General features: G+C 41.5%; 2 protein-coding genes across 4 annotated transcripts; both read right to left on the reverse strand.

The window, feature by feature from the left end:
* Nucleotides 1-420: 420 nt before the first annotated feature.
* Nucleotides 421-4550, reverse strand: LOC120711416 (transmembrane protein 120 homolog). The gene is made up of 10 exons (XM_039996920.1): nt 4183-4550; nt 3662-3740; nt 3447-3541; nt 2395-2499; nt 2213-2292; nt 1914-2010; nt 1726-1833; nt 1463-1549; nt 1037-1105; nt 421-957 (listed from the first exon to the last, which is right to left on the reverse strand). Exons 1-10 carry the CDS (start codon nt 4402-4404, stop codon nt 775-777), a joined length of 1125 nt encoding a protein of 374 aa, XP_039852854.1. The 5' UTR covers nt 4405-4550; the 3' UTR covers nt 421-774.
* A 6374-nt stretch (nt 4551-10924) lies between these two features.
* On the reverse strand, nt 10925-24775 carry LOC120711417 (HEAT repeat-containing protein 6-like). Of its 3 annotated transcripts, none has more exons than XM_039996921.1 (28): nt 24513-24760; nt 24323-24415; nt 23692-23864; nt 22315-22588; nt 21928-21995; nt 21777-21846; nt 21369-21689; nt 20786-20865; nt 20653-20704; nt 19951-20104; nt 18752-18839; nt 18574-18676; nt 18407-18497; nt 18121-18218; nt 17382-17570; nt 16437-16688; nt 15110-15205; nt 14925-15019; nt 14774-14837; nt 14609-14696; nt 14443-14513; nt 14170-14255; nt 14002-14086; nt 13565-13638; nt 12858-12964; nt 12023-12141; nt 11854-11931; nt 10925-11581 (listed from the first exon to the last, which is right to left on the reverse strand). In XM_039996921.1, exons 1-28 carry the CDS (start codon nt 24693-24695, stop codon nt 11351-11353), a joined length of 3483 nt encoding a protein of 1160 aa, XP_039852855.1. In that variant the 5' UTR covers nt 24696-24760; the 3' UTR covers nt 10925-11350. The 3 variants fall into 3 exon arrangements, with proteins under 3 accessions (XP_039852855.1, XP_039852856.1, XP_039852857.1); XM_039996922.1 differs by having other exon boundaries at nt 16590-16688; nt 24513-24752; XM_039996923.1 differs by lacking the exon at nt 16437-16688 and having other exon boundaries at nt 10945-11581; nt 24513-24775.
* Between the last annotated feature and the right edge of the window lie 695 nt (nt 24776-25470).

Below are 25470 nucleotides of genomic sequence, written 5' to 3' on the forward strand. Positions count from 1 at the left end.
GTTCATTCGTATATGCTTTGCTAGTATGGGTGCCAAGTTTCTTTTTTTGAGGACATTTGTCAGGGTTTTTTTTTTTGCATTGCCTTCTAACTGAAAACAGAACAGCTTCAGAAGTCCAGTTGCTTTTAGGGCAGTTTGCAGTGGTAACCACTGGAAGGTTCTATGTTTTATGCACTGATGCACATGCTCATGGGGAACTGAAGATATCAGGATGTTCATCCATTACCATTTTCATCATGTGATTACTGTACCAATGCAACTGTAGCCACTGAAGGAGTTACAAATGTACAGCATGATTGTTCTACATTTTATATCTATGCTCTTGTATCAATGCACCACAAAGGCACAGGGGTTTCACAAGAAACTGTTGAACGTTTATACCAGGAATTTTTCGAAACAATTGAAGCATGCCCCCACATCAAAGAGAGAATAAGCAATCACAGCTTGTATACAACTTCACATGTTGAATCTGACAGATGCCTCACGACAACTATACCGGGAAAACTTTGCTAAGTCTTACAGTCCTAAGTTCATCTAGCCCACTCGATGTTCAGGACAAAAGTATAAACAAACACCAGCAGTTTATTCTCGATCACCTTAACCCTAGTACCATCAGCAACCTAGTTTTTTGATGATTACATAGAGTATGAGCTTTGACAGAGATGGTCAGGATTAGGAGCTGACGGCCAAAAAAACTATTTCTTTACAACGGTAATGCGCCCTGGTTAAATATGGGTGATATTCATTGGATGAGGAGCTTCTCCCCTAGTCCATTCATGCTTTGGCTGTTGAATCTGTCGGTGATGAACCTGTTGGTGAGGGGCATGTATCCAGATCCCGTTTGCCCTTTGATTTCTTCATCTTTGCTTTGAACCTAGACTTAACCATCAAGGTGTCCACTGTGTTTGCAAAGTTACCAATTGCCATCGCAATTAACAGAATCCCACAGACCACAACCTGTGTGACACAACACAGCTTATTGCACAGAAAAAAATACAGTGGAATCCTGTATGCATTAACAGCTAAAGTCTCTGACCTGCCACTCAGGGATGACGCCAGTATGAGCTGTGCGAAGAAGTAAAAACCCAACATAACCCTCAAATCCCTAGATAAAAAAAAGAACAATTAGATGATTACTCCAGCAGGTGCCAGATGATGCAATCATAAGCCAATCAATAGTACGAAAAATGCTACTTGATATACAAGACTTGGCACTATCACACAGAAATTCTCGGGGAAAAGCATCATCTGTTTACCACAAAATATGCCAAAGTAATTTCACGTGTCAAATAGGAAAACCAAAAAATAATTTTGCAACTTTATCCTAGATGAGCTTAAATAGATAACTGCATGTAAATAAGGAAAGCAAAACAAAACGTTGCAACTTATAATCCTAGATGAGCTTAACTATAATCTCACTAGCCATGTTCAAACATCATGAAGTCATAATAAGAAAGCATACCTGCAAGAGGAAAAGGAGAGGACACAACAGCAATAATTGACCTTCAACACCAGCAGTCTCTCCCCATACAACATCCATTCTTTTAGCCTGATGGCAAAGCAAAATTCCAGTTACAAACTGAAGTGGCATTCGAGCCTAGGCAAATGCCACGCAATGAATGATGCGGTCAAAAGGCCATAGCAATTGTGTAATTTCACCAAGAAAAGTAAGATCACCAGAGTAGAAAAATAGCTCTTTTTCCTCCTTTTTTTTTAGAATATTACCTTCCCCAATGCAATCCTAGTATATAATCTTTGACGCTGATATCTATTCTGCAACATCATGACAAATCCTTGCATTATGGCCCAGCACAAAAAAAGTTCCACTCCTCTCTGCCAAAAGAAGAACAGGTTACGCACATGCATTTCAGCATTTGTATTCATTACATGATGGGAAGATCTAAACTGCGTACCTGTTTACATGCACAATCAGGTTGTGATTGTCCCTTTATCTCCCATGTGAGACTTATAAGAGCCATCAGCATGGCACAATAGTGATGGAGTATCCACCTTAAGGGGAAGTAACAACAAGAGACAATCATAATAAGGAACAGAATGACATATGGAAAGTTATAAATGGAATAGTGGATACATAGGTCTTTAAAACCAGAAAGGTTGCCACATGCATTAATTTACAAACTATAGCCCACAGGCCACAACACCCACAGTTTCTTCAGATATGCTTAAATGCCGGGGCTTCGGTGGTCCTTACCAAGGGCGGATATCACTTCCATTAACTCGCAGTATGTTCTCACGTAAAGCTAAAGTTGTATACAAGAATAACAACCAAGCCTGTAAAAGGTAAGTTGAGATATCAGTGTCTTTTGGTATGGCATGAAACATAGGATTTGTTCAACTGATGCTGCATTATCACAAGCAAGCATAAGACAGTACCTGGTATAGCTGAACTGGGAGTGCTGGAAAGCAACCATTCCATAACCATTGTCGAAGAAACAATAGAATCACCGGAAAACCAAGAAATAGTAAGGCAGTTCTATCCTGGAAATGAGGGAAAGGTAATTATGAACAAAAATTAAGATTTCTTGCTGATCTGGTTCTCTGTCTACACTCTATACACATTCCTCAGTGGAATTAACATTGATTCTTAAGTAAAACTCCTTCTCCATAAACAGATTAAAAGGATGCATATAGTTCCTAATTTTTGTACTTCAAGGTGTTCAAGCTTAGAATGATACAAATGAATCGATGGAGAAATATTAATATTATCAGTTGATATTCTCCTAATATGTTGACTGTCCATTCGCACAGAAGGGATGCTAATTTCAGTATCACTGTCATCGCAACCTTTACCTTGAAATATATATCATAGGCAACAACGTTTTTCACTGAATGGGTGGCATTGTTGACTGGATAAATCAAGACAATAATTTAGAGTTGTATTGCTGAACTCACCAGGAATTTCATCCCACTAAGAAAAGTGAGGGACAGAGGGAGTCAAGAGGGTTGGTATGTTAGTCATTTCTGTAAATTTAGATGAGTCAAGTTACTAGGCTGTAGTTTCATAGGAAATTTGAGTGCATTATATTAACTCTATTTAATTGGACAATTTGAAATTAATTGGTCGATCAACTTTCACAAGTTCGACCACTATGTTGACTGAATGGGTCAGATACACTCAATACAAATGACATAAGTAGCTACTTTGTCAGTTGAGCAGCACAGACGTATATAACCTACTCTGATATTATACGAGTCTCACGGTAAGAAATAACTTGTACATTGTGATCATGCATGTTTTCAACTAGTACAATTTTTGAGCCAATCAAAGACATAATATCATTCCTAAGATAATTAGATCAACGAGCTAACCAAATCCCAAAACTCTACATCTATTGGTGCTTCCAGCACACGCGTATACGTCCTCATTTAAAAAAAAATCCAACTTGACACCTATAATACCATGATTAGTACACTTTCACACATACCCTGTAGCTATTGTATTCCTCCTTCACCTTGAGCTGCACCTCCTTTCTTGTTGCCCGCAAATTCACTGGGCCCAAGAACATCTTCAGAAAAGCGCCTGCAAACCGAACAGAAGTACAGAACATTACTAATAAAATACAGGCTTCGCCCCCGGGTAAAAAAAAAAGAAGACGACAAAACCCAAGAGCAAGATCAAGCTTAAAACAACTCAAATTACCATGCGTCTTGCTCGGGAGCAGCGACGCAACGTCACTGTCGGTGATGAGGCACGTCGCTCGATCCAAGTCCTCCTCAACCTGACACGAGACCACGGCCGCATCAACACGAGCAAAGAATGCACATAGCGGCGATCAATCAGCGGCAGGCACGCAAAATGACGCCATCAATCAGGAATCCAAGGACTCCGAGGCTCCCTGCCAGGCATCCGGACTCCACAGCACATTGGCACTATGTGAGCTGGCACTGTTACAGCAGGCCGAATCACAGCTCCACGCGAGCAGATCTCCCCGGCGATCCGGCGCCACCGCCCCCACGCCACCCACCCACCGCCCACCGACGCGGCACGCAGAGCCCAGCCAGCGGCGTCGCGAAAACCCTAGGCGCGCCGCCGCGAGCGATCTCCTCCGGCCTCTCCGCCCGCCGACACGCGCACTCGCGCAAGGGGGGGCTCGGGAGGCAGGCACGCACACGCACACACAGAGAGAGATGGATGGCGGGAGCTCGGGTTAGCAAACGGACCTTGTCGCTGTCCGCGTGGGCGGCGGCGGCCTTCCGCAGCCGGCGGAGCTCCCCCTGGAGCGCGGCAGCGCGGCGGCGCAGCGCCTCCTCCTCGGCCCGCGTCCGCGTCAGCAGCGCCGCCGCCGCGTCCTGCAGCTCCCGCGCCTGCTCCGCCACGCGCGCCGCGGCGGCGGCGGCCTCCTCCTCCCCTCCGCCCCCTCCCTTCCTCTCCTCCTCCCCCATCTCTCTCTCTCTCTCCTCTGCTCGCTCCTCCTCTCTCTCTAGAGCGGCTAGTCCTCTCTCTATAGAGGGAGGGAGGCCGCGGGAGCTGGGGGGTGCCGGGTGCGAGGCAGGCGGCGGAGGCTGACGGGCGGGCCCCACGGCGATGGGGGAGGGGGGGGGGTGGTTGGTGATTTGATTTGCGCCGAGCTTCCTTAGTTTAATGGAGTGCGTGAATGTGGTGAGATTTGGGTGCCTTTAAATAGCTGTTTTAGTTGAGGGGATGTAGATGCAGATTTGGAGGGGATGAGTAGGATTTTGGCCTTTTCTTCTTGCTTTTCTCAGGGGGGTTGTTTGCATTTCAGGGCTTTTTGAGGCTTCCGTTGCTTGTTGGCAATGCAGGATGATGTGTGAGGGTGGGTGGCATGGCATATGCATACTCCCTCCATTCTGAAATGTAGGGCGTTCTAGAGTTTAAATTTTATACTTAAAGCTAAACATTTTAGATTGAGAGTGGATTAAATCATCTTAATTGTGTATTGTTTTGGGGTTTTTCCAATAAAAAGATGTGCATGCAACCATATCGGGGAGGTGCATGGAAAAGAGCATGCTACTTTAATTAACACATATTTATTTAGGGGTACAAGAGTCTTTTTTCCATCTTCATAATCTGTTGAATAAATTTTAGAATGACCTAGGCCATGATTAGTTCTCAAAAAATTTCTTACAGTATCATTCACATCGAATCTTCGGACACATGCATGGAGCATTAAATACAGTTAAAAAATAATTAATTACACAGTATAACTATTTCATACGAGATGAATCTTTTAAGACTAATTAGTCTCTGATTGGACATTAATTGTCGAATAACAATAAAATATGCTACAGTGCCCAAATCCAAACTTTATCGCGAACTAAACACAACCCTACATTTCAGGACGGAGGAAAATCCAAACTTTTTCGCGAACTAAACACAACCCTACATTTCAGGATGGAGAAAGTATATGTTATCTTCTACTAGCGGATTTTGGGATGTGCCTCGTGACGGAGGAAGTATATGTTATCTTCTACTAGCGGATTTTGGGATGTGCCTCGTGATTTTCTCAATAAAGGTGTAGTCGTGTCTTGCTTGCGTATGGTGCCGTGCAAGCCATTGAATAAAGTTTTAGTGCTTTATTTACACTTTTATGACATCGTGGTATTTGTTCTCTTCGATCTTTGCCTTGTGTCAAACTAATATGAAATGAACAAAATTAACAGATATAGCTTTTTACATAGTGATATGAACATCAAAAAAGTGTAAATAAAATATAGGTTATACGCAATCTCTTAACAGATACTCTCTCCGTACCGGAATGTAAGGCACGGGAGAGTTTAAAATGTGTATGCAAATATAAAGTATTCTAGGTCCTTTAAATAAAAATACATGAGAAGTCATGTATTAGACCAAGCTGATGGAAAGAAACTGAACACATCGAAATACTAATGTTTCGTGCCACATGTTGAACTAGTACCGAATTTATGTACAATCGAGTGTGATGCTTATTTGTCATAGCTCGCTATTTTTTAGCGAGATATAATTGTCATAGATTTATAGCCGCATGTTGGGGTGATATGAGCTGAGGGGAGGACAGTCGACAACAAGTGAAGAAGTACATGGTTATTTCTCCGAGAATTGGACAAATGGTTCGTCATTAAGGCAAATAATGAACAGTGAGTTGATCTGAAGGCAACCGCACAAGGGACGAGGGAGGTTAAACAACCTCACAACCACCCTGCTAGCCCATTTATGAACTAGCATTATTCTGTTTAATTTAGTTGATACTCCATCCATTCTAGCATTATTCTGTTTAATTTAGTTGATACTCCATCCATTCAGTTATGATAGTTGTATTTTCACATGCCATAGTGATTAAGGGCACCAAATATGCTTATCAATCCATTAATTACATCAACCATCCTCTTCTTATTTCTGCAAATTTTTTGGCGTGACTCCTTGTTTCCAGCGATTATTAAGTGCTGCGGCCCCATGTCAAAAACGAACAGATCCAATTTTTCTCCTTTCTGTGGCACGCATGCTAGCGCCGGAGTTACTGCAGGGATACCGAACGGGCCACTTGCGGACTCTCGAGGCAAAGGCTTAATATAGCGATCAATTCTGAATTTTTCAATTTTAAAAGTTCAGGTATGATAACTGAATGGAGGGAGTAGTTTATTTGAAGTACTACGTAAATTCACTTTATTGGCACAATGTTGAATCAATCTTCACATAATAGAGTACATGCAGTGGCGGAGCATGAGATAATATTAAGGGGGGGCCAATTTGTGAAGGCTCAAGTTCAAAGAGCCGACATACCGCACCGCAGGCAAGCTTTAAGTGCCACATGTCATGGCGCCCTAGAGCGCAATGGAGAGAAAGTTTGGCGATGATATTAGATAAGTATGTGTGAGGCATCAAATAATATAAACCTAACTACCTAAGCTTTTGAGGGTAGCAACTAGCATAAAAATCAAGTTATCAGTAACAAACTATGAATCTATGAACTTGCAAGGTTAAGTTTTAGAAAAGAATCGACAAAGGGACTAGCTGCAGCCCCTTAGGAGCCCTGTGCTCTTCTTCTTATGTCCAGGCGATAGTGCCCAGCGAGCTCCACAGCCAGTGAGATAGCAACAGCTAGCGAATACAATGAAAAGAGAGCGTCGCGACGCATTATCCAGCAATCACAGTCAAACGATGCAAAATGCAAGAAAAACAATAGACATGATTGCACATGGTCCTCTCTGGATAGTCTTGCAAGATCCATGGATGAACTCGGATACGTGAGTTGCTTGTAATAAGCGGACTAGCAAAGTAAACCAAAACCTCATAAATTCTTTGGGAGTAAGGGGGTCGGGGCCAGGTTAGCCTCCAAGAGGCTCCGCCAGCGAGTACATGGTACTCTCTTTGGTCTCAAACAGATGTCCTTATAGATGTAGACAGTCAAAGTGAAGGAACTTTGACACTACTAAAATATATAAAGATTTGATAACATAAAAACAATATTTGACTAGATACGTAGCTTGGTTCACCAATCACCAGCCCCTTGGTTTGCTCTGGATGCCAGACTAGCTTTCAAAATTCTTCCGGTAGGCTAGAATGTTCTATGCACATTAGTGTGTGATTTCCCCGTTGTGGATTTTTTTTTTGAGACAGTTGTGGAAAAATTGTTATAAGAAATAATTTCAATTGACTATAACCTGAATAACTTTAGAATGGTCAATATATATATAGCCTTGTCTCAAGTCCATAACAACGAGTAGAAAGAATATATAGTCATAGACTCGTAGTATGATTTTGCTGGTGTGGACGTAGACCTGCAGTTTGGAAACATGTACAGGTCACATGTCTGGAAACACATAGATTTTGACAGAAACTTCCGTAGAAACTACACACCATTTCCCCTTTCTTTTAGCGTGATCACCAGCAGCTGATTAAAAAGATGCGTTGATGTCGTCAACACCTGGCTACCAAGAACCGAAAACCCCAAAACTGAGCCGTCACAAATCCAAACCTCACCAGCACAAACCTGCAGTCACGGAAAGGTGCATGTGCATCTACACGACGTGGCACGTACGAGCAAACATCGACGCGTCGAGCTCAAACACGTCTATAAAGATTGACACCGACCGTCCTGTCATTTTTTTTCCCAGCGAGTACCAACCGTTGTGATGTGGATGCTGAAGACGAATCCATAGGAAAGGCGTACATGAATGGCTGAATCCTTAGCAGCTGATGAAGATCGAACAGTAGTGACGGCCGTTCAATGTTCAGTATCCACAGGCGCCGGCCGGATGCTTCGACCAACCGACGACTCGACGAGGATCCAGCGCGGCAGGGTGTGTCATCAGCCGACAGAGCACAGCGACATGCGTATGGTTCAAGGCTTTGGCTTGTAGCAGACGTGGAGGATTGATTAATGGAGCTGCTAATATTTCGGCGGTCATGGAGTCACCACCAGCCTTGTCTGTTGTCTCGCTGCTGCCTGCAGCCTCTGCTTGTCATACAACTACACCCTGCTGTTCAGGTCCAGCAGGACTTCGCTGTGGAACTTCTCTCAGCCGGCTGACAAGGATCTATAATACTTGCTCTCATTTCATCATAGATGATACTTCCTCCAGCGCAGCAGTATATCTGTATTTATTTATAAACTAATGGCACTTGATTCTTGGCAGGAACTATGTACGAAATATGAAGCATAGTTGGGGAGTTACAAATGTTCAAAAACTTGCTACTTCAGAAAGAGAAGTTTCAGTACAAGAAAAGGGGAAATCTTATTTTTTTTTTGTGCCGGCACAAGCTTATTTTAATGTGCTTTCAAAAACTTGCTACAACACCCAAGTATATCCAAGGGCCGGCCCTTTTTTAGCTGCAAGTAATGGTTGACACTCCGTGGAGTAACTAGCACTCCATTAATAAGAAAATCAAGATTAGCCATTGATTAATGAACCCATATGCCCTACTGCAAACTTACTCCTACTTCACAACAAGGAATCTGGAGGAAAATTTTCTGTGTGCTAACTCAAGATGCATGCACCACCTACTACGCATCGTCGACCCATCACGATGCCATGCTTGAGAGCACATGATGTTTGACAGTCATCCGCTGGTGATATGATACAGTAATAATACAGTATATAAAAAAATCTAAATAGTTTCGGCAGAATTGCCTGAACTGAATCTCTCTCTTTTAATTAGAACACACAGTTCTGGAAAGATGAAAGTTTTTGGCCGGAGAGCAAATGCATATCTGCACCAGACGGATGGGTACGTGGAAAATTGACAGTGACAGTGGAGAGCCCTTGCCCTAGAGGAGTGACCATCAGTCCAATGGTAACTTGTGTACTCCCTCCGTCCCTAAATAACTGTCGTTTTTGTTTATCGAGAAACAACTTTGACTAAAACAACTTTGACTAAATATATATTAAAAAATATTAATATTTATGGTACATAATTAATATCATTAAAAAGATCTTTGAATCTAGTTTTTTAATAAATTTATTTGAAACTATAAATGAATGTTGCACGTATTTTTTATAAATTGAGTCAAACTTGTGTCATGCACACCAACAATGACAGTTACTTAGGGAGGGAGAGAGTATGCACAATGCAGTCCATTTATTGGGCATGCGTCCTGGAGCATATATACGCTCATGGGCTGCAGTAAATACTTGCCCCCGTTTTGTGCTACCGTACTTTGGGTACGTGGCCTCTTTTTAAGATGGTGTTGGGCCTGGGGAATCAACTCCTCTGCAGTCGACTGCAGAGTGACATCGTCACTGCACGTGGGCCCAGCCGCTCGTCGGGCCCACACGTCGGTCACTGCAGTCGACTGCAGAGGATCTCAATCCGGGCCTGGACCATCTTTCGTGTGGTAGTAGTATGCATGTATGCGAGTGGGCTGTGGCTGTAGAATGTACGCTGTCTGCTGGTGAACTATTGATCATTGCCATTTCGCCATGTGAGTGACAATAACTGCTGCATAGATATAGCGGTGCATGAGGATTGAAACATCGCATTTAGGGCTGTGTTTCTGTATGCTTACCCAAATGCAAAAAAAGATTACTATGTGCTCAATCTTGTATATGAGTAGGGAGAAGCGAAAAAGAATGGCTAGCTGTTGATAATGTGTTAGTATTCACTATTCAGTTATCACTTAGTTGTTGATGATGTTGTGGGAGATGACAGCACCAGTGCATGTGCAGAGATCTGGAACCAAGCTTTCAGGGGGTGGCAATGTGCACTAATTATCAGGCTCTATTTTTAAGAGGAAAGGGGACTAGAAAAAAGAGAGCATATGCATCTTTTCAGGGGAGTCGATAATATATCACTGTCATGCTAACCTCCAAGGTGGAAATTGTGTGCAAGATTTAATCCCATTGGGCCCACCCAAACCGACAGTCCCCAAGCAAGTAAAGAAGACATGCAAGTAAATGAAACTACCCAGTCAACGAAGAACAGAGAGCGACTGAATAGTGGGAAACGGATAAGTCAGAACCTGCAGAGGAAATGGGCCAGGAAGCAGCGGGCGGGCCCCGGGCAGTCAAAGCCTGCAGCGCAATAGGCCCATGACCCTGAGAAAACCAGAGCTTATCCCCAGGCATCAGTTGTCTTGAAGAGCTACCACATTGCCGTCAACACGTCGCCTGTTCAACATTAACCACCGTCTTTTCCCCATCAATCAGATGCTCAACGCACGTACTGTTGATGAACAGAGGATGCAGTTCAGAGTTTGTATGGATGCAACATGCCAATGCGAGTATAGCACCAGGCATCCCACAGTCCAGCAATGTTAGGGAGTAAACATTGGAACAAATGGAACAGTGCAACAGCGCCATTTATGAAGGTTGGTAGATGAACGAACACAAGGGATCAATAACAGTCACGCTAACGACAGACTCACCAGATTTGGACGACATTGATGGATCATGATTCATTTCTGGACGAACCATCATGCCGCCATGGGCTAGCCGGTTGATCAGGTTGATCAAATCTAATCAAGCATTAAGCCCCAGGAAAGTCCATATACATAATGCTATATATACTCACAATGATAATGTTACAAACTTACAATAAAAGGATTAACCAACGTCACTGTTTTACAGCCTATAAATTACAGGTGGTGTAGGAACATGATAACACCAGCAAGAAAACACCTAAAAAGTTATTTTTACAATAGATACAATACATGATCGCGAATGCAGTACTGCATTTCAAATTTTCTTGAGCAAGCCATGATGGCCAAGATCCGAGACAACCACCGACGACTCGCCCTTTGTTGAGTTCATGGGTTTTGGAATTAAGTCATGTTGTCTCTTTGCTCAGGAGACTTTAAAAATCCTTTGCCAGATGGGCTGTCCACCCGAGGGGTAGACAACCAATATCTTGCTGCTTGTTAATGGAGCGTGAAGACCAGCGACTATTCACCATTCACGCGACGCTTGCAGCCAGTTGTTCAAATCTCTGGGTGATTGCTTGCTGGTTTCTACCTGCATATATGTCAAGCAAGGACCGCACGGCAGAAGACACCATAACTTTTTGCGTCACGTTTGGGCTGAAACCATCCTCGTCATTTATGGCCTCCGTTGGGAAGGTCTGGTGCTCAGAGTTATTGAATGATGTGCATAATGATTTCAGCCAGTCTTCTAGAATGGATGCTTTCTGCACAAGTGGCAAACAAGTTAGCTTGGATAACAGGCAACTAGAGAACGGTTACAACAGTAAATATCTCTGTTTTCAAGGCGTCGCCTAGGCGACAAGGCGGTGGCGGCTCGTCTTGCTTAAGGTCTCGCCTTAGCCCGCCTAGGCGGCGCCTAGGCGATAAGGCGGTGGTGGATCGCCTCGCCTCGCCTTACCGCTTTAAAAACATAGGTAAATATTACCAGACCTATCATATGTGTCACTAGAAGACAGGCCCAATAGGAGATCCTTACCTTGATAAGAAAATCTTTCAGGCTTGGATCTTCATTTGGTGAAACGAACCCAAGCAAATGAAGAGCAGTAAATGTAAGCTGCAAACAAGAATGGTATAAGAGCCTCAACAATGCTGCTAAATAAGCTATGGTGCAAACAAGTCACTATACAAGCATCAATGACACTAACCTGCTTCTCAAGGTTGTCTTTCTGTTTGAAATTTGAAGGTAATGATGAATTGTTCGACCTCAATGCCTCGAGAGCATGCACGAGGCCTCGAACAACATCTGGAAATGAGCTACCGTAATCTGTAAAGAAGAGAAAGGATTAACTCCACCAGCTTCATGGATGGGATGAGCACAGTCAAGAATGAGGATACTAATATCCGCCAAAATGAAGACTTGGCCATCATGAATTGGGTTTCAGAATGCTAATGATCAAGAAACAAATTCTACAGTACATAATGTGGGTAGATACAGAATCTCAAAAACAACAGAACAAAACTTTGATCCAGGTATGTTATGGTATTCTCAAAATGTGGAATGTCAACACTTGAACATGACAATAACAACGGAGCCTTCTTTTAGTCCCAAGCAAGTTGGGGTAGGCTAGAGATGAACTTGCTTGAGACTAAAAGCCTTCGTTGTTGCGGCGGCGGTGGTGTGATGGTTAATTTGTTACAGATTAGGCCTTGACCCGATTCACTGACGCCACAGTGGAGCTGCCAGGCAATCAGCATCTGGCAAGGCGGCAGGATGTTGTTGTTCTCTGCAGTTAGTTCGTTAGGTTGCTATCATATGTTAGTTAGCTAGATTCGTTTGTTAGCTTTAGGAGTTATCTACTAGTTGCTTAGCATGGCTATTAAAGGAGGGTGTCTATGCAGTAATCGGCATGCAAGAAGTGAACCTAAAAGCAGTTAGATCCTCCAGAGAGGGTGACTAGCCGGTTCCTTCCAGCTATCCCATCTATCTATAGTCAATCCATATCATAACCAAAGGTGGACAATAGATGTCAGGAGACTAACCAAGCCTTGATACTGGCACTGCCAAAGCAACAGCAGCATGCATCTTTATCTTATAATTGTTTGAGTCGCGGATCAGCAGCAAAAGTATGCTATAAACACTTGATGCCCTGTTACACAGAATGCTTGAAGATCAGAATAACTAGATGCAATTTAGGTGGAGCTTTTACAGAGATACTGTCATGATTGACAGGCATCACCAATAAGATTAATATCTCAGTGTAAGAAACAATGAGGAAACTAAATGCCCATGAGGTTCAGTTGTAAGTGTGAATCACAAGTGCAGTCAATCTGCAGCATGTTATGTGTTCTATTGTGACCTGTGCGCCCATGTTTATATGCTATGAGAAAATGAGAATTTTTAGAGCACACAGTCTACAGGGAGACTCAATAGCATCAGTTTAGCACAATACCTCAAATGCTATTGTCACATACAGAGACTTCTAGTTGAAAAAGGTTGACAATGTCAGGAAAATAAATTCTAGCTATTTGTTCTACTGCTTTAAAAAGGAATAGATGAAGAATTTTACAAGATAACCTCCTTTTTATACAGTTCTCAATTTCTGGGAGTATGTGGTAGATATACTTATTCAAAATGCTCCTAAAAAGATAAGGAAAGCATCCAATGCAAACAAGGGACAAACACAGCATGCAAACCATAACCTGAAGCAGTTGGGTGGAGAAGATTTCCTGAGTGTGGAAATACGTACCAGGGCATATCTTGAAGTCTCAAGGTGTCATTCATGAATAAGTTGCTAAGAGCATGGCAGACATTCCATTGGACCTAGACAAAGACATGTCCAAGAACAACAGTTTATTCAACTGAATAACCTTAACATTCCACGACAACTTCTATCATCACATAAATTTGAAAAAAATGTTCACTTTTCTTTTCTCACTGTGTAACATCTTATATTTCTTGCTTTTCTTTTTTTTGCAGAATATAACATGTGATAATGGGGACAAATCCTTGAACTTCCTGTTTAATGTGGTAACAGGCTACCCCTCATAAGAATGAAACACGAAAAGCTGCATGCTACTTTTTCTTGACTAAAGCAAATGACTCAGAAATTAGGATAGCGCTCATGAGTAGGAAGGCATTCAGCTTCAATTTCAAACTTCTAAGTAAAACAATTTCTTGTAGTACCTTCACATTCCCAGTTGTCACACAAGACATCAAAGCCTGTACCATTCTTTCAAGCCACACAGGATCTCCATAAAAAACTGAATCACTGTTACCAACATCCAGAAAATTTGTAAGTTGGAGTAACCAGCAAAAAGAATAGTGATCGACACACGCATAATGTTATGCAACCTTGGGTAATTTATTTTGTCAGCCTGGTTCATGAATCTGATAAATCTTGAAAGATAACCAAGAGCTCTAACAGCGTTCGATTTTACCTGAATGAAAAACAAAATCAAAATCAAAACAAGTCTTTTCACATCATATACGAGCAGCTTTTCTTCCTTTGTGCTTTTCATAATGAATATTGTATCTGCATTCCTTATGGCTAAAAGAAACAATCTGGCATGGGTGCTGATGAAGAAAAAATAACAAAGGTACATCAATTCACTAATGCAATCTTACCTTCTCACCATCTTTGGCCAGGCGCAAAGCAATTTCAACCAACAGAGATATGCTTGATTTATTCAGTACGCCTACACTTGAGAAAAAGATATTAAACACATTAGCTTAAACACATTAGCATGCTTTATTGGTATATATATTGTAACCATTAACGTGAAATACGTACCTGCAGAGGGATCTATATACACTTCCAATGCTTTAAAACGAATACAAGAACAGAGATTTGCCAAAGCCCATGAAGCGGTGACACGAACCTGAACATTAACATTTACAGTAACATATTAAGGTATAGAGAGATAGGAAGGGAGGGAGGGAAGGAGAAAGATCATACCGGAGCTGATGAGTTCCGTGTGTTCAACTCAATGGCATCTATGAATTTGACAGGTAGGCTAGGGCTGTATTAGGAACAGTGCATCATCCACTATTAAATAACTTCATAAAAGTATCTTGGGTTTAGCATTTTTGAGGAGGCTGAAAATTACCTTGACAGTATTTCAGGGAAACATGCAATGATGCCAATAGCTCGACATGCAGCTGATCTTACACTAGGAACCGCATCACTTAATGCTGCATGAACCTAGACAAGAAAAAATTCAATACCATGTTTTTGAACTGGCTAGGAAAACACAACAGAATATAGAAATAACTAATGAGACTCCAGACATACAGATGAGGCGGTCACATAGTCTCTCTTATTTTCTGGCAGGGAGAAAAAAACATCAGAAGTCATGCCAGCAAAACATGTCAGTGACGCCGTCCTGACCTAGAAGTAAATGAATACTTTATTTAGTCCACAAAAAAACAACAACAACAACAACATAGCCTTTTTTTCCCAAGCAAGTTGGGGTAGGCTAGAGATGAAACCCGAAAGAAATAAGTTCAAGGTTCAGGCACATTGATAGCTAGTCTCCAAGCGCTTCTATCCAAAGCTATCTCTTTAGAGATATTCCAATCCTTAAGGTCTCTCTTAACCGACTCATCCCACGTCAGTTTAGGTCTACATCTACCCCTCTTTACATTATCGACCCGCTCAAGAACCCCATTACGCACCGGCGCCTCAGGAGGCCTTCGTTGGACATGTCCAAACCATCTCAGCCGATGCTGGGTAAGTTTCTCCTCAATTGGTGCCACTCCGACCCTATTCCGAATAACTTCGTTCCGGACTCTATCCCTCCTTGTGTGCCCGCAAAACCACCGCAACATCCGCATCTCTGCTACACTCAGTTGCTGGACATGTCGCCTTTTTGTAGGCCAACATTCAGCACCGTATAGCATCGCCGGATGAATTGCTGTCCTATAGAATTTGCCTTTTAGCTTTTGTGGCACCCTCTTGTTACAAAGGATGCCAGAAGCTTGCCGCCATTTCAACCAGCCAGCTGAAATTCTATGCCTAACATCTTCATCAATGTCGCCATCCTTTTGTAGCACCGATCCTAAATACTGAAAAGTATCCTTCTGGACCACCACTTGTCCATCTAGACTAACGTCTCCCCCCTCATGCCTAGTCACGCTGAAATCGCACATCATGTACTCGGTCTTGGTCCTACTAAGTCTGAACCCTTTCGACTCTAACGTGTCTCCACAGCTCTAACTTGCATGGTCCTACTCGGTCTTGGTCTCCACAAAAAAACAAATAGGAATATTTCCTAGCTTCAGCTACAAACCAAAAGCGGTTACATGAGGGCCATGCAATAATATGTTTACAGCACACCCATATTATGTGTCCTGTCGCTCAACAATCTGAAATCCTGAACATTGAAACACACTTTTAAAAAAGATTGCTACATTGAAATTCATCAAAAATAGTAATGATGATTATGCATTAATCGGCTTATTTAAGTGAATGGCAAGCATTTGTTGCCATTCTTCTGCTTCGTTATGTTAGGAACTTAGGACCAATAATATAGATATTCATGGAAAACAAAATCAAATGAATGTTTACTTTGCAGATACCCTAAGAGAATGCAGAAAACAGGTTCTAAGTGGTAAAATACCATAGCAGAGTCATGGGATAACCCACGAGGGAGATGAGTCTCTATCACCTCAATCCAACGGCTCGTTCCAAGTGTTATGTTCAAAGTGCAATTTTGTGACGATCCAGCACCTTCAACTTCGAAGTGAGGAGCAGATTTAATAATTTTAGTTACGGTACAATCAGAAATTTGCTGAATATCCATTAATCTACATTCTTTGATGTCATCTGCTCCCTTGAATCCAGATGAAACACGCAAACACTCATCCATTACCTGGCAAAGAGAAACAATCTTAACTATAAATACTAATCAACAGTCCTTTTTCTCCCTTTTTTGTGTGGCTCATGTTGGGTTAGCCTACCCCAACTTGCTTGGACCTAAAAGGATTTATTGTTGTTGTTGTTGTTGTAGAAATACTAATAAATGATAAGATGACTACTTAGCGAAGTACATTTATAACTAAAAATGGATGGTTTACTCTCATACCTTGAAAGTTATAAGGTTCAAACTCAATTTTTCAATTATAACACACTAACTCGTAAAAAATAGAAAAGAATAAAGTACTAGTAAATGGTGACATATAGCAAGTAACCAAGGTCATAAGAACATGAGCACAGGATATTTTTGAGCCACGTATCAACAAAATAAAAGCACATGATACACAATATGCATCCAACTTTACATGTTATACCCTATACATATTGATATTTCAAAAAGAACTTATGCAAGTTAGCCAGACAAATTGTTGCAAATTGATCAACAGGACAAATAAAGATGAATATTTAAGACAAGAAAGGTGCCTGACACCATATTTTATCATGCTGCCTTCAAGGAGGAAGGCTAAAGTTCAGAAAAGCACAACAGAATCAAAATGTGATATAGCACAAAAGCACAGGCTATTAACCAATATCACAGAAAGTTTCAAGTCGTCCCACAAGGTCATAAAACATTTAGAGAATGCATTACCTTTATTCCTGCCACAAGACACCTTCCCTTGATAGATGAATCTTCTTTAGATCCAGGAAGCCCAAGGTTGGCATCACACTTTTGGTCTTCAAAGCTTTGTATTTGCAACAAATCAAGAACATTGTCTCGAATTTTTTCCCAAATCATGTTTGCACAGCTTGGGTAATTGTGAACCACTGATCTCAGCACCTGAGCACACATAAAAAGGGATGAATAATGGCCAAGGATGACAAGCAAGGGCGTTTAATATAAAGGTCCAACAAGGGCATGGGTGCACAGCAATTTATTCCTATGGCCAAAGCCCACAAGCTTGCACACCCAATGTATATGTAGGAACATAGTGATAATATTGACATCACAATTGCTGGTCCATATGTTCTAATTCATTATACCTATTCATGTCTCTACAGCTAATCGCAAATGGTGGTTGTTGAATGATACAACACAATCTATTTGTAAAAACATGAGAGAACATTACTGTTAAAAAGACCATGATGTTCATCCCAAAAGCTCATTAGAATTCAAAATAACACGGTATCAAACATACAATCTACAAGGACGAAACAGTATTCTCAACTGTGCCAATCATAAGAGAATCATAATATAGGAAAAGCATATAATGAAGGGACCAGGAGGGGGCAGGGGCAACACCGAGCAATAGAAGTATATGACATGTAAAGAGTAAGCCTGTCGGACAAAAGTAATCTTTAAGATTAACAGAATTAGAATGATAACTTGCCTGGAAAGCTCCACATCTAACACTGAAATGCATTTCCTCTTCTATACAATGAAGAAGTATAGGTACCACACTTGATTCTTGCTGATCATGCGATGGTCCTGAAAAGCACAAATTGATACAAAAAAATGTGACAGCTCATTACTTTTTCAAACCATTCTGAACATTAAAAGTTTTTTCTGGCCTTATAAGAAGATAATAACCTAACCTAGACTTCAGCAGTATGTAGCCGATAACAAGTAAAGATGAGGAATAGGGTTATTTTAAGTTCAGGATTATAAGGCCTAACCAGCACCACAATCTTGAGTGAGAACCGCGAAGACATCCAAAGTCGGTGGCACCTTCGAAAATGCTGCCTCCAAGCAACTTAGAACATTAACCTGCAGTATATTCATGTAAGGTACAGGGAGCAAGACCATTGGTTCCCGAATAAAGGGATTAGTATAAAAAACTAACCAGCAAGGCATAATGTTCACTCTTATTTGAGTGCGTGTTTGGTAATCTACTGCACAGGACATTAATGACTGATGGCAACAACTCCTTTGGCATCCGAGCATATCTGTTTAACTAACATACTATCAATTACACAACATTGTGTAAAGGAAATAGAAACATAAGTGCGTCAAGATCATACGGTGTAGCAGATATCATAAGAATGAGAACTCTGAACAATGCTGCAAGCAAGGTAGCTTGAGTTTCACGTTGTATCAAGTATAGTGCTCCTGCAATCAGATAGGGCCAAAATGTAATGCAAAACCTGAACAGATCCCTTTACAAGGTGGAGGAATCTGATTATTTGAATGTAGATGGAAAGGACAAAGGACTGGAGAAACAAATTTGTAACAAGTGTGACATGACATAAGTTCCACTGAAAAAAAGGGACACGCAACTCCGGGACTTCAGGGCCAGGCTGCGGAAATAGGGCTATGGGTATAACTCAAATAGGTTATTACTTACTAACCGTAGTTATAGTGATAGGAAAGAGCTGTTATAGAGTGATTTTTAGTGTGATGAGCCACAATCTTCTGACCACCATAAGTATATGGAACTTGTGGTTCCAAAAGGATATTTAATATGCCCATATTGCCTAGTCATAGCAAAAGTTACAGCTTAGAAGCACAGCTCAGAGGCATATGCAATCTCCTCGAAAGCCCAGAAGCAAATTGGTGATGTTCAGAAGCCTTCAACCAGAGCTTATTGTGTACCAAGGTTTTTGGGCATGAACAATCATGATGTAGCACCCCCATTTTTGCTTTATGCCCTTATGCTCATACAGTCATGAGTCTCAAGACCCTTTTAACTGTTCTTTTTTCCTTCGAGAAATGCCCTGTTTACTGTTTTAGCTTGTATCATGGCCAAAACCCAAGGCCCAAAGCCCCAAAAGCAGATGGAAGTTTTCTCCTGATAATTCTTTGCTCAATTCCAAAAAGATAACCGGCTAACATATGTAGCCACCCGGCTACCAATAACAGGTGCAAGATAATCTTTGGCCTAACAACTTCCCAGCTATCTAACAGCCCTGTCTAACTGACCTGACATGTGGAAAATATGACCTCAAAACTATTAGGAATTGCATGAACTGCTGCTGCTGTCAGGGTGCACCATGAGCCCATGTAGCTAGCCCAGACAGTCTGCCATGACAGCTTGTACTATGTGTGCAGATGTGCCTAGCTGCAGAAACTTCAATTAATTCTTTTTATTGGCTTTGATTTTCTTTTTTTAGATGCTTTGAATTTCCATTTTGGAACAACAGTCATCAGCCGTGAACTTTGATGGTCATAAAAGTGTCCAGATATTGCAGAACTGGAATTTGAAAATGTATAACTCTCCTACCTGTATGCAGCTGCATCAAGATTTGACCAAGCGAGCAAGATAGTGTAGTGAAAGATCCACGCTTGGATGACTCCTTGTATTCTGCAACTTGCATCAAAACTAATGCTTGCCCTTCCAGCATGGTAGCAATGGTTGATGCTGCCTCAACACGTACCTGCACATATTTAATTCAGGCATACATGAGTTTCTGAATGGAAAACTACAAATCATGTATGTCGAATATACAAAACTCAGAAGGTACATTATCATGAACATCTGCGAGGAAAATTAGAAAGATGGGGGAAATAAGTACCATTATGATATTGTCATTTAGAGCAATTCTACATTGCATGTATACTCAGTTAAACAGAGAATAATAATATCAAAGTAAATTTCATGTCCAAATCAGTACTACAACTAGTTTGTAGAGTGGAGATGAAGGAGAGGTGGTACAAAGCAAATATTTGATCAAGTAAGGTAGTTATCAATTTGGTTAGTACATTAAATTTTCCTTTTCCATAGAGCATATAACTCATTGTGACGTTAAGACAAATAAACGCCTTTAGTCACACAGCTCAGTGGTAACATAGGAATGGCAACAACATAAGCACATGTTTTTTTTAAATGCAGAACAATTAGAGAAAACTAGAGTATAACGATGATGATGCTGTGCAGATTTGAGAAACTTAAAATCAAGATATATAGCAACTGTAAGACTTGTACCTTAGCTATAGGATCAAATATCAAGCATGTCATAAGAGTTGCTTGATGTTTCCTGTACAGGCAACAGAAATTACATTAGATGACAGTAAGGTTTGACCATGTGAAAAACGCCGTACAATGTGGAAAAGTTTACCTTTGTTGGAGAACATCATTCTCGGGCAAAAGTACTGGCCATTGTGAAGTAAGTAACTTTGGATCAGCACGACAAATATCCTTGAAGAGGTGAGAACAGGATAGTGAGCTGGTTGCTTAAACAGTAATTCGATATCATTGATATCCCATACAGGCACACAGCGCAACTTCAAGAATGATCAACAGCAAAACTTAAATATCTTCATTACTTCACGCAGGTGCCATTCCTAGATATTCCCGTAAAATGCTTTTTTTAGATATTGAAGTTTAATTCAATGTGTAAACTTAAAAAATATAAAAAAGTTTTTCAAATTGGCATAGGGGATTTAAGTCGGGCAATTATTTAAAAGGTTTGTGTTTTCAAAAGGTAGCTACCCATTAAAGGGTACCACCATCTATTCATATTCCATAATAAAAAAGAATAACCATCACTAGAAAGTAACCATGAAGGACACATTCCATTATATCTTAACTCCACTATAAAGTTACCTAACCCGTACAGATGCATAAGGAAACAATGATTGAAATGGATGCATCAAAATTAAGAAGGGAGACATGTGATTTACGGAATACTGTGTACACACCTGTATACAAAGGATGGCAGCTAATCTAGCCTTTGAACTCCGGAAGCGGTCTCCACTTTTTGCATAACCATCACTATCACTCAGATCTGAATCTGATGAGCTTAAATCATATCGAGAATATTCACTATCTGAACTTCGACCTTCTAGTGAATCATTCTCTGTTCCAGCCTTGTTCCGCAAATGAGGTGGCCGATATCGTCCACGATGTGAAGCTCTGGGCTTTGAATCTGTTCTGATTTCTTTTGGAGCTAGTGCAGGAGGCGAAGCTGATCTCAAGCCATATACGAAAAACATTTGCAGATTGGCCACAAACCCTGCAACCTTAAGTTTTATGCAGATTGTTACAATCAGGAAAAACAAGTACCAAAATTGTTAGGATGAGAGAATTAAAATCTCTTTTATACTTACATGCCCTGATAGTGCTCCTTTGGGGTCCGAAAGAACCAAATGTAGACAACGAAGAAAGGAAGTATAAAATCTGAAAAATTGGAGAGCTCTGACTTTACCATCCATTATATTCATTGTAATCTGTAATCCAAGAAAATACCAAAGTACTAACCTCAACATCATGCTACTCTCTATAATAAGATTCCTTGCTGTCACAAAATCCATAACTTTCCTCAAGACCTAAAAGGTACAAAAATTAAGACTGGGGTTAAAATAGAAGATTAGTAGACATACTAAACCGAAAAAACTCAAGTAAAGCAACAGAACAGATGTGCAATGTGCATCAGACAGTGCTTGATGTGTCAGCATCTAACACAGCGACATCTCACAGCAGAAGCTTAGCTGATCAATTGTGGAGGAAGCTCTAAATCACTAATGATGGTTATGTGCTACACTGATTGCAGCTATTTTCCTTCCAGTCATACTTGCTAGGTCAGTCAATGCCCCATGTTACACCATCCAGAAGAACAACAAAAGTAACAGGTCTAAAACCACTAACCTCAATGACAGATTGCCACAAATCTTCAGTCAAGCTTGATGCAATCTTACATAATACATCTTCCACCATGGCAAACGCAGATATTATCATATCCCAGGTATTGAAATTTTTATTATTTGTGGATCCAGAATCGCGGGGAGAAATGCCAATGCCATTTGGTTTATCAGAGAGGTTCAGTTCAGCTTGCAAGCATGATACGATCGAGATAAGCACTGTTAGCGAATGTGAATTTTCATTTAATGAACTACCTCTTCCATAATCTCGACTCCAAAACCTGGCCATCAAGAGAGAAGCAAACATTTAGGAGCAATACAAAGATTGTGCATGCCTGATGACATTTCAATTAACTGGGGATGATGCTAGAGTTCAGGTATTGCATCATTCAGTTACAGTAACTTTACACTACATTCGGTTCAACTAAAAACGGGGTTTCTTTTTTTCAAGAATAATCGCAAAATGACAAAAATTGTATGCGACCACCATACTTACCTAAGAAACATAGGCCAGCATTGCTTTTAATTTAATAATTATGCACTGCATTCAAGATGGGTGCAGATTTCATTATTACTAATCTTGGCAATTTGCGTCCCCAGCACTTCTAATTTACCTATACCCTGCTGCACATATACTTATTTCATTGATTAAACTATTATCTAGTATGACATGATCAGAAGGTATTGTTTTAGGCCTCCTTTGGAACAAAGGAAACATGGAGGAATTTCATAGGATCATACCTCTTGATTTCCTGTGTTTCCAATCCATAGGATACAGGATGCTAGAGCCCTCTAATATTCCTATGTTTTGAGAATCATATGTTCCAAGGAGGTAAGTATGTTCAAATCAGCACTAAGCTTACATCATCATTTTTTAATATTTCTTTCAAGCGAACAAATTGTCAATTCAAAGCAATAATTCACTCGCCACTTTTGTAGTATTTCATTCAAGCGAACAAATTGCTGAAACTCAGGTAAAAAAGCAATTTGAATCAAATTAAAAGTATAGATGTGGAACTGCCAAAATCGGAAGTATTCATGGGACTATTGAGTCTCAGGCAACTACAGGTTGTGCAGTAGATTTCAGAAAATATGGCAAAGCTTATGTGGAATAAAGGGATGAGCTCCAGCCCAAAAGGGTGGACTACCACAGCAAAGTGATCATATATTAAATCCTTTGTGGAAGGGTATGGTATATATTAGTACAGTTAGATGTAGGTCTACGTGTCGAGAGAAGCAAGATAGAATCACCAAGTTTTATGTCATTGAAAGTACAGCCAGAACCCGAACTATTAGCAAACAAACAGGTTATTTGTTCTTAACAAATATGACACAAGTACAGAAGGCAGCTTCTCGATTATTTCATAAAAGTCAAAAGGCTAACCTGAGAATCTGTAAACATTCAGATGTTGTATTCAATGCAGCTGTCCTAAAAGAGAGGCCCTTCACACATGCTCCCTCAATCGAGCATTTCACAAGTTTGTCAAGAAACTTCAATATTGCAAGCCAACCAGAAGAATCAATCTCCATATTTGTTTTGCACATGATATCATGAATCTGCGCAAGTAGATCTTTCAGAAAATTGATCCACAGATTTTTCAGCAAAAAGAAAAGAAAAATGAATGTAATTGCCAAACTAGCAAGTAGCAATAGCACAACAGAATGTAAAAAGTTTAACGTATTCATGGTTCAAATTGATTGGAGATAATAGGTTATTTAGAACAAATAGATCAGACACTGATAGGATTTATCAGCTGACTGCCCCTGATATGCTTGAGACTAAAAAGGCATTGCTGATGGCAGTGAGAGCATAATGGATAAAACCATGGCCTCAAGCCTCTGATTGTAATTAGACATCGAATCACAGCATGCTAAAACTGAATTCGAGCCACATTATCCCGCCTCATCGTCACAGAACAGAGTCTAATGATGAGAATAGTCTTCTGCAGTTACAAACTAAACATCGGTACAGTCCCCAATGTCGTCTCGACAGAGCCAAAGCACAGAACCATTACCAGGTGGCAGACGCCGCGCAGCGCGTCGTCGGCGTCGGGGCAAGAGGCCACCGCCGCGGCCGTCTCCGCGAGGAACGCCACATCCGAGCCCACCTGCACAGGCGAGACGAGGCACCCGAGCAAGTGAGATCGCGCCGAGCCGAAGCGGGGCGCGGGGGGGGGGGGTGGCATAGGAGATCAGGAGCCGCACCTCGTGAGGGGAGAGCGCGGCGGCGGACGCGGCGAGCGAGGGCGAGGCGGGGGCGAGGAGGACGCGGCGGAGGAGCGCGAGCAGCGCCGCGGGCGAGGGCGACGCGAGGGATTCGTCGCGGAGGGTGAGCAGCGCCGTGCGCCACGGCCGCGCGCCGCCGCCCGAAGTGGAGGCGGAGGCCATCCGCGGCCGCCGCCGGTGAGGTCGCGGGCTCTCTGGGCTCGGGTTTGGACTTGGTCAGTGGTGGGAGCGCACGTGGGGACGGTTTGGGCTTCGGCGAGGGGTTTTGGTTTTGATGATACGTGGGCCAGGTTTGGATGTTGCTCGGCCCATATAACATTGGGCCTGCTGCAGTCGAAGCCTAGATTGAAGAGGCCCAGATTGATTTTGCTGGGTCACAGCCTCACAGGCCCTATGCGTAGAGTATAACGGAGGAAGGCCCAGTTTTGAAAGTGCGTGGCGGCCTTTCAAACAGCCATCATCCAAAACGTCCAAACAAGCAAAAGCCTCACCCTCACAGCATAGTACGCACAACAATGCAAGAATCAAGATGCTCATGTGTAGCTTTTTAATTTAGCTAAAAATAAATGAGTATTTTAAAGGAGATAAAGTTATAAATCATTAAGCCTTAGTATGAAAGTTTCTTTTTATAAAAAAAGATTAGAACCAGTGGGGTTAAGAACGTCCCACAGCTTTTCATTATAAAGAAGCAACATTCTTCCGGTCTAGAAAACACATGTGAGTCTCGTGTGTTGCATGTTGTGAATGGGAGGAGAGGGAGAGAGAGGAAGCCGGTCTAAGGAGATGGGGATAAGAGAGATGGAGTGAGGGGATGAGATTGAACTATTGAATAGAGGGTAGTCGATTCCAGTAGTGTAAAGTGGCATCAATGATTTCCTTTTGAAATATGGTGAAGTTTTAGACAAAGATTCAATATTTTTCTAGGAAACAAGTTAGA

This window comes from Panicum virgatum, chromosome 6K (assembly GCF_016808335.1).
Source record: "Panicum virgatum strain AP13 chromosome 6K, P.virgatum_v5, whole genome shotgun sequence".
Taxonomy (NCBI): domain Eukaryota; kingdom Viridiplantae; phylum Streptophyta; class Magnoliopsida; order Poales; family Poaceae; genus Panicum; species Panicum virgatum.

Bases quoted from the DNA above. Each gene is read 5' to 3' on its own strand.
- LOC120711416 (XM_039996920.1), bottom strand. From the start codon at position 4,404: ATGGGGGAGGAGGAGAGGAAGGGAGGGGGCGGAGGGGAGGAGGAGGCC. The intron at 2,293-2,394 runs GTACTGTCTTAT...TACCTTTTACAG, and splicing joins TCCCAGTTCAGCTATACCAG to GCTTGGTTGTTATTCTTGTA. The intron at 958-1,036 runs GTCAGAGACTTT...TGTGTCACACAG, and splicing joins GCGTCATCCCTGAGTGGCAG to GTTGTGGTCTGTGGGATTCT.
- LOC120711417 (XM_039996921.1), bottom strand. From the start codon at position 24,695: ATGGCCTCCGCCTCCACTTCGGGCGGCGGCGCGCGGCCGTGGCGCACG. The intron at 15,206-16,436 runs GTATTTTACCAC...ATTTACTTCTAG, and splicing joins TATCCCATGACTCTGCTATG to GTCAGGACGGCGTCACTGAC. The intron at 14,514-14,608 runs GTACGTATTTCA...TCTCAAGTGTAG, and splicing joins GTATATAGATCCCTCTGCAG to GCGTACTGAATAAATCAAGC.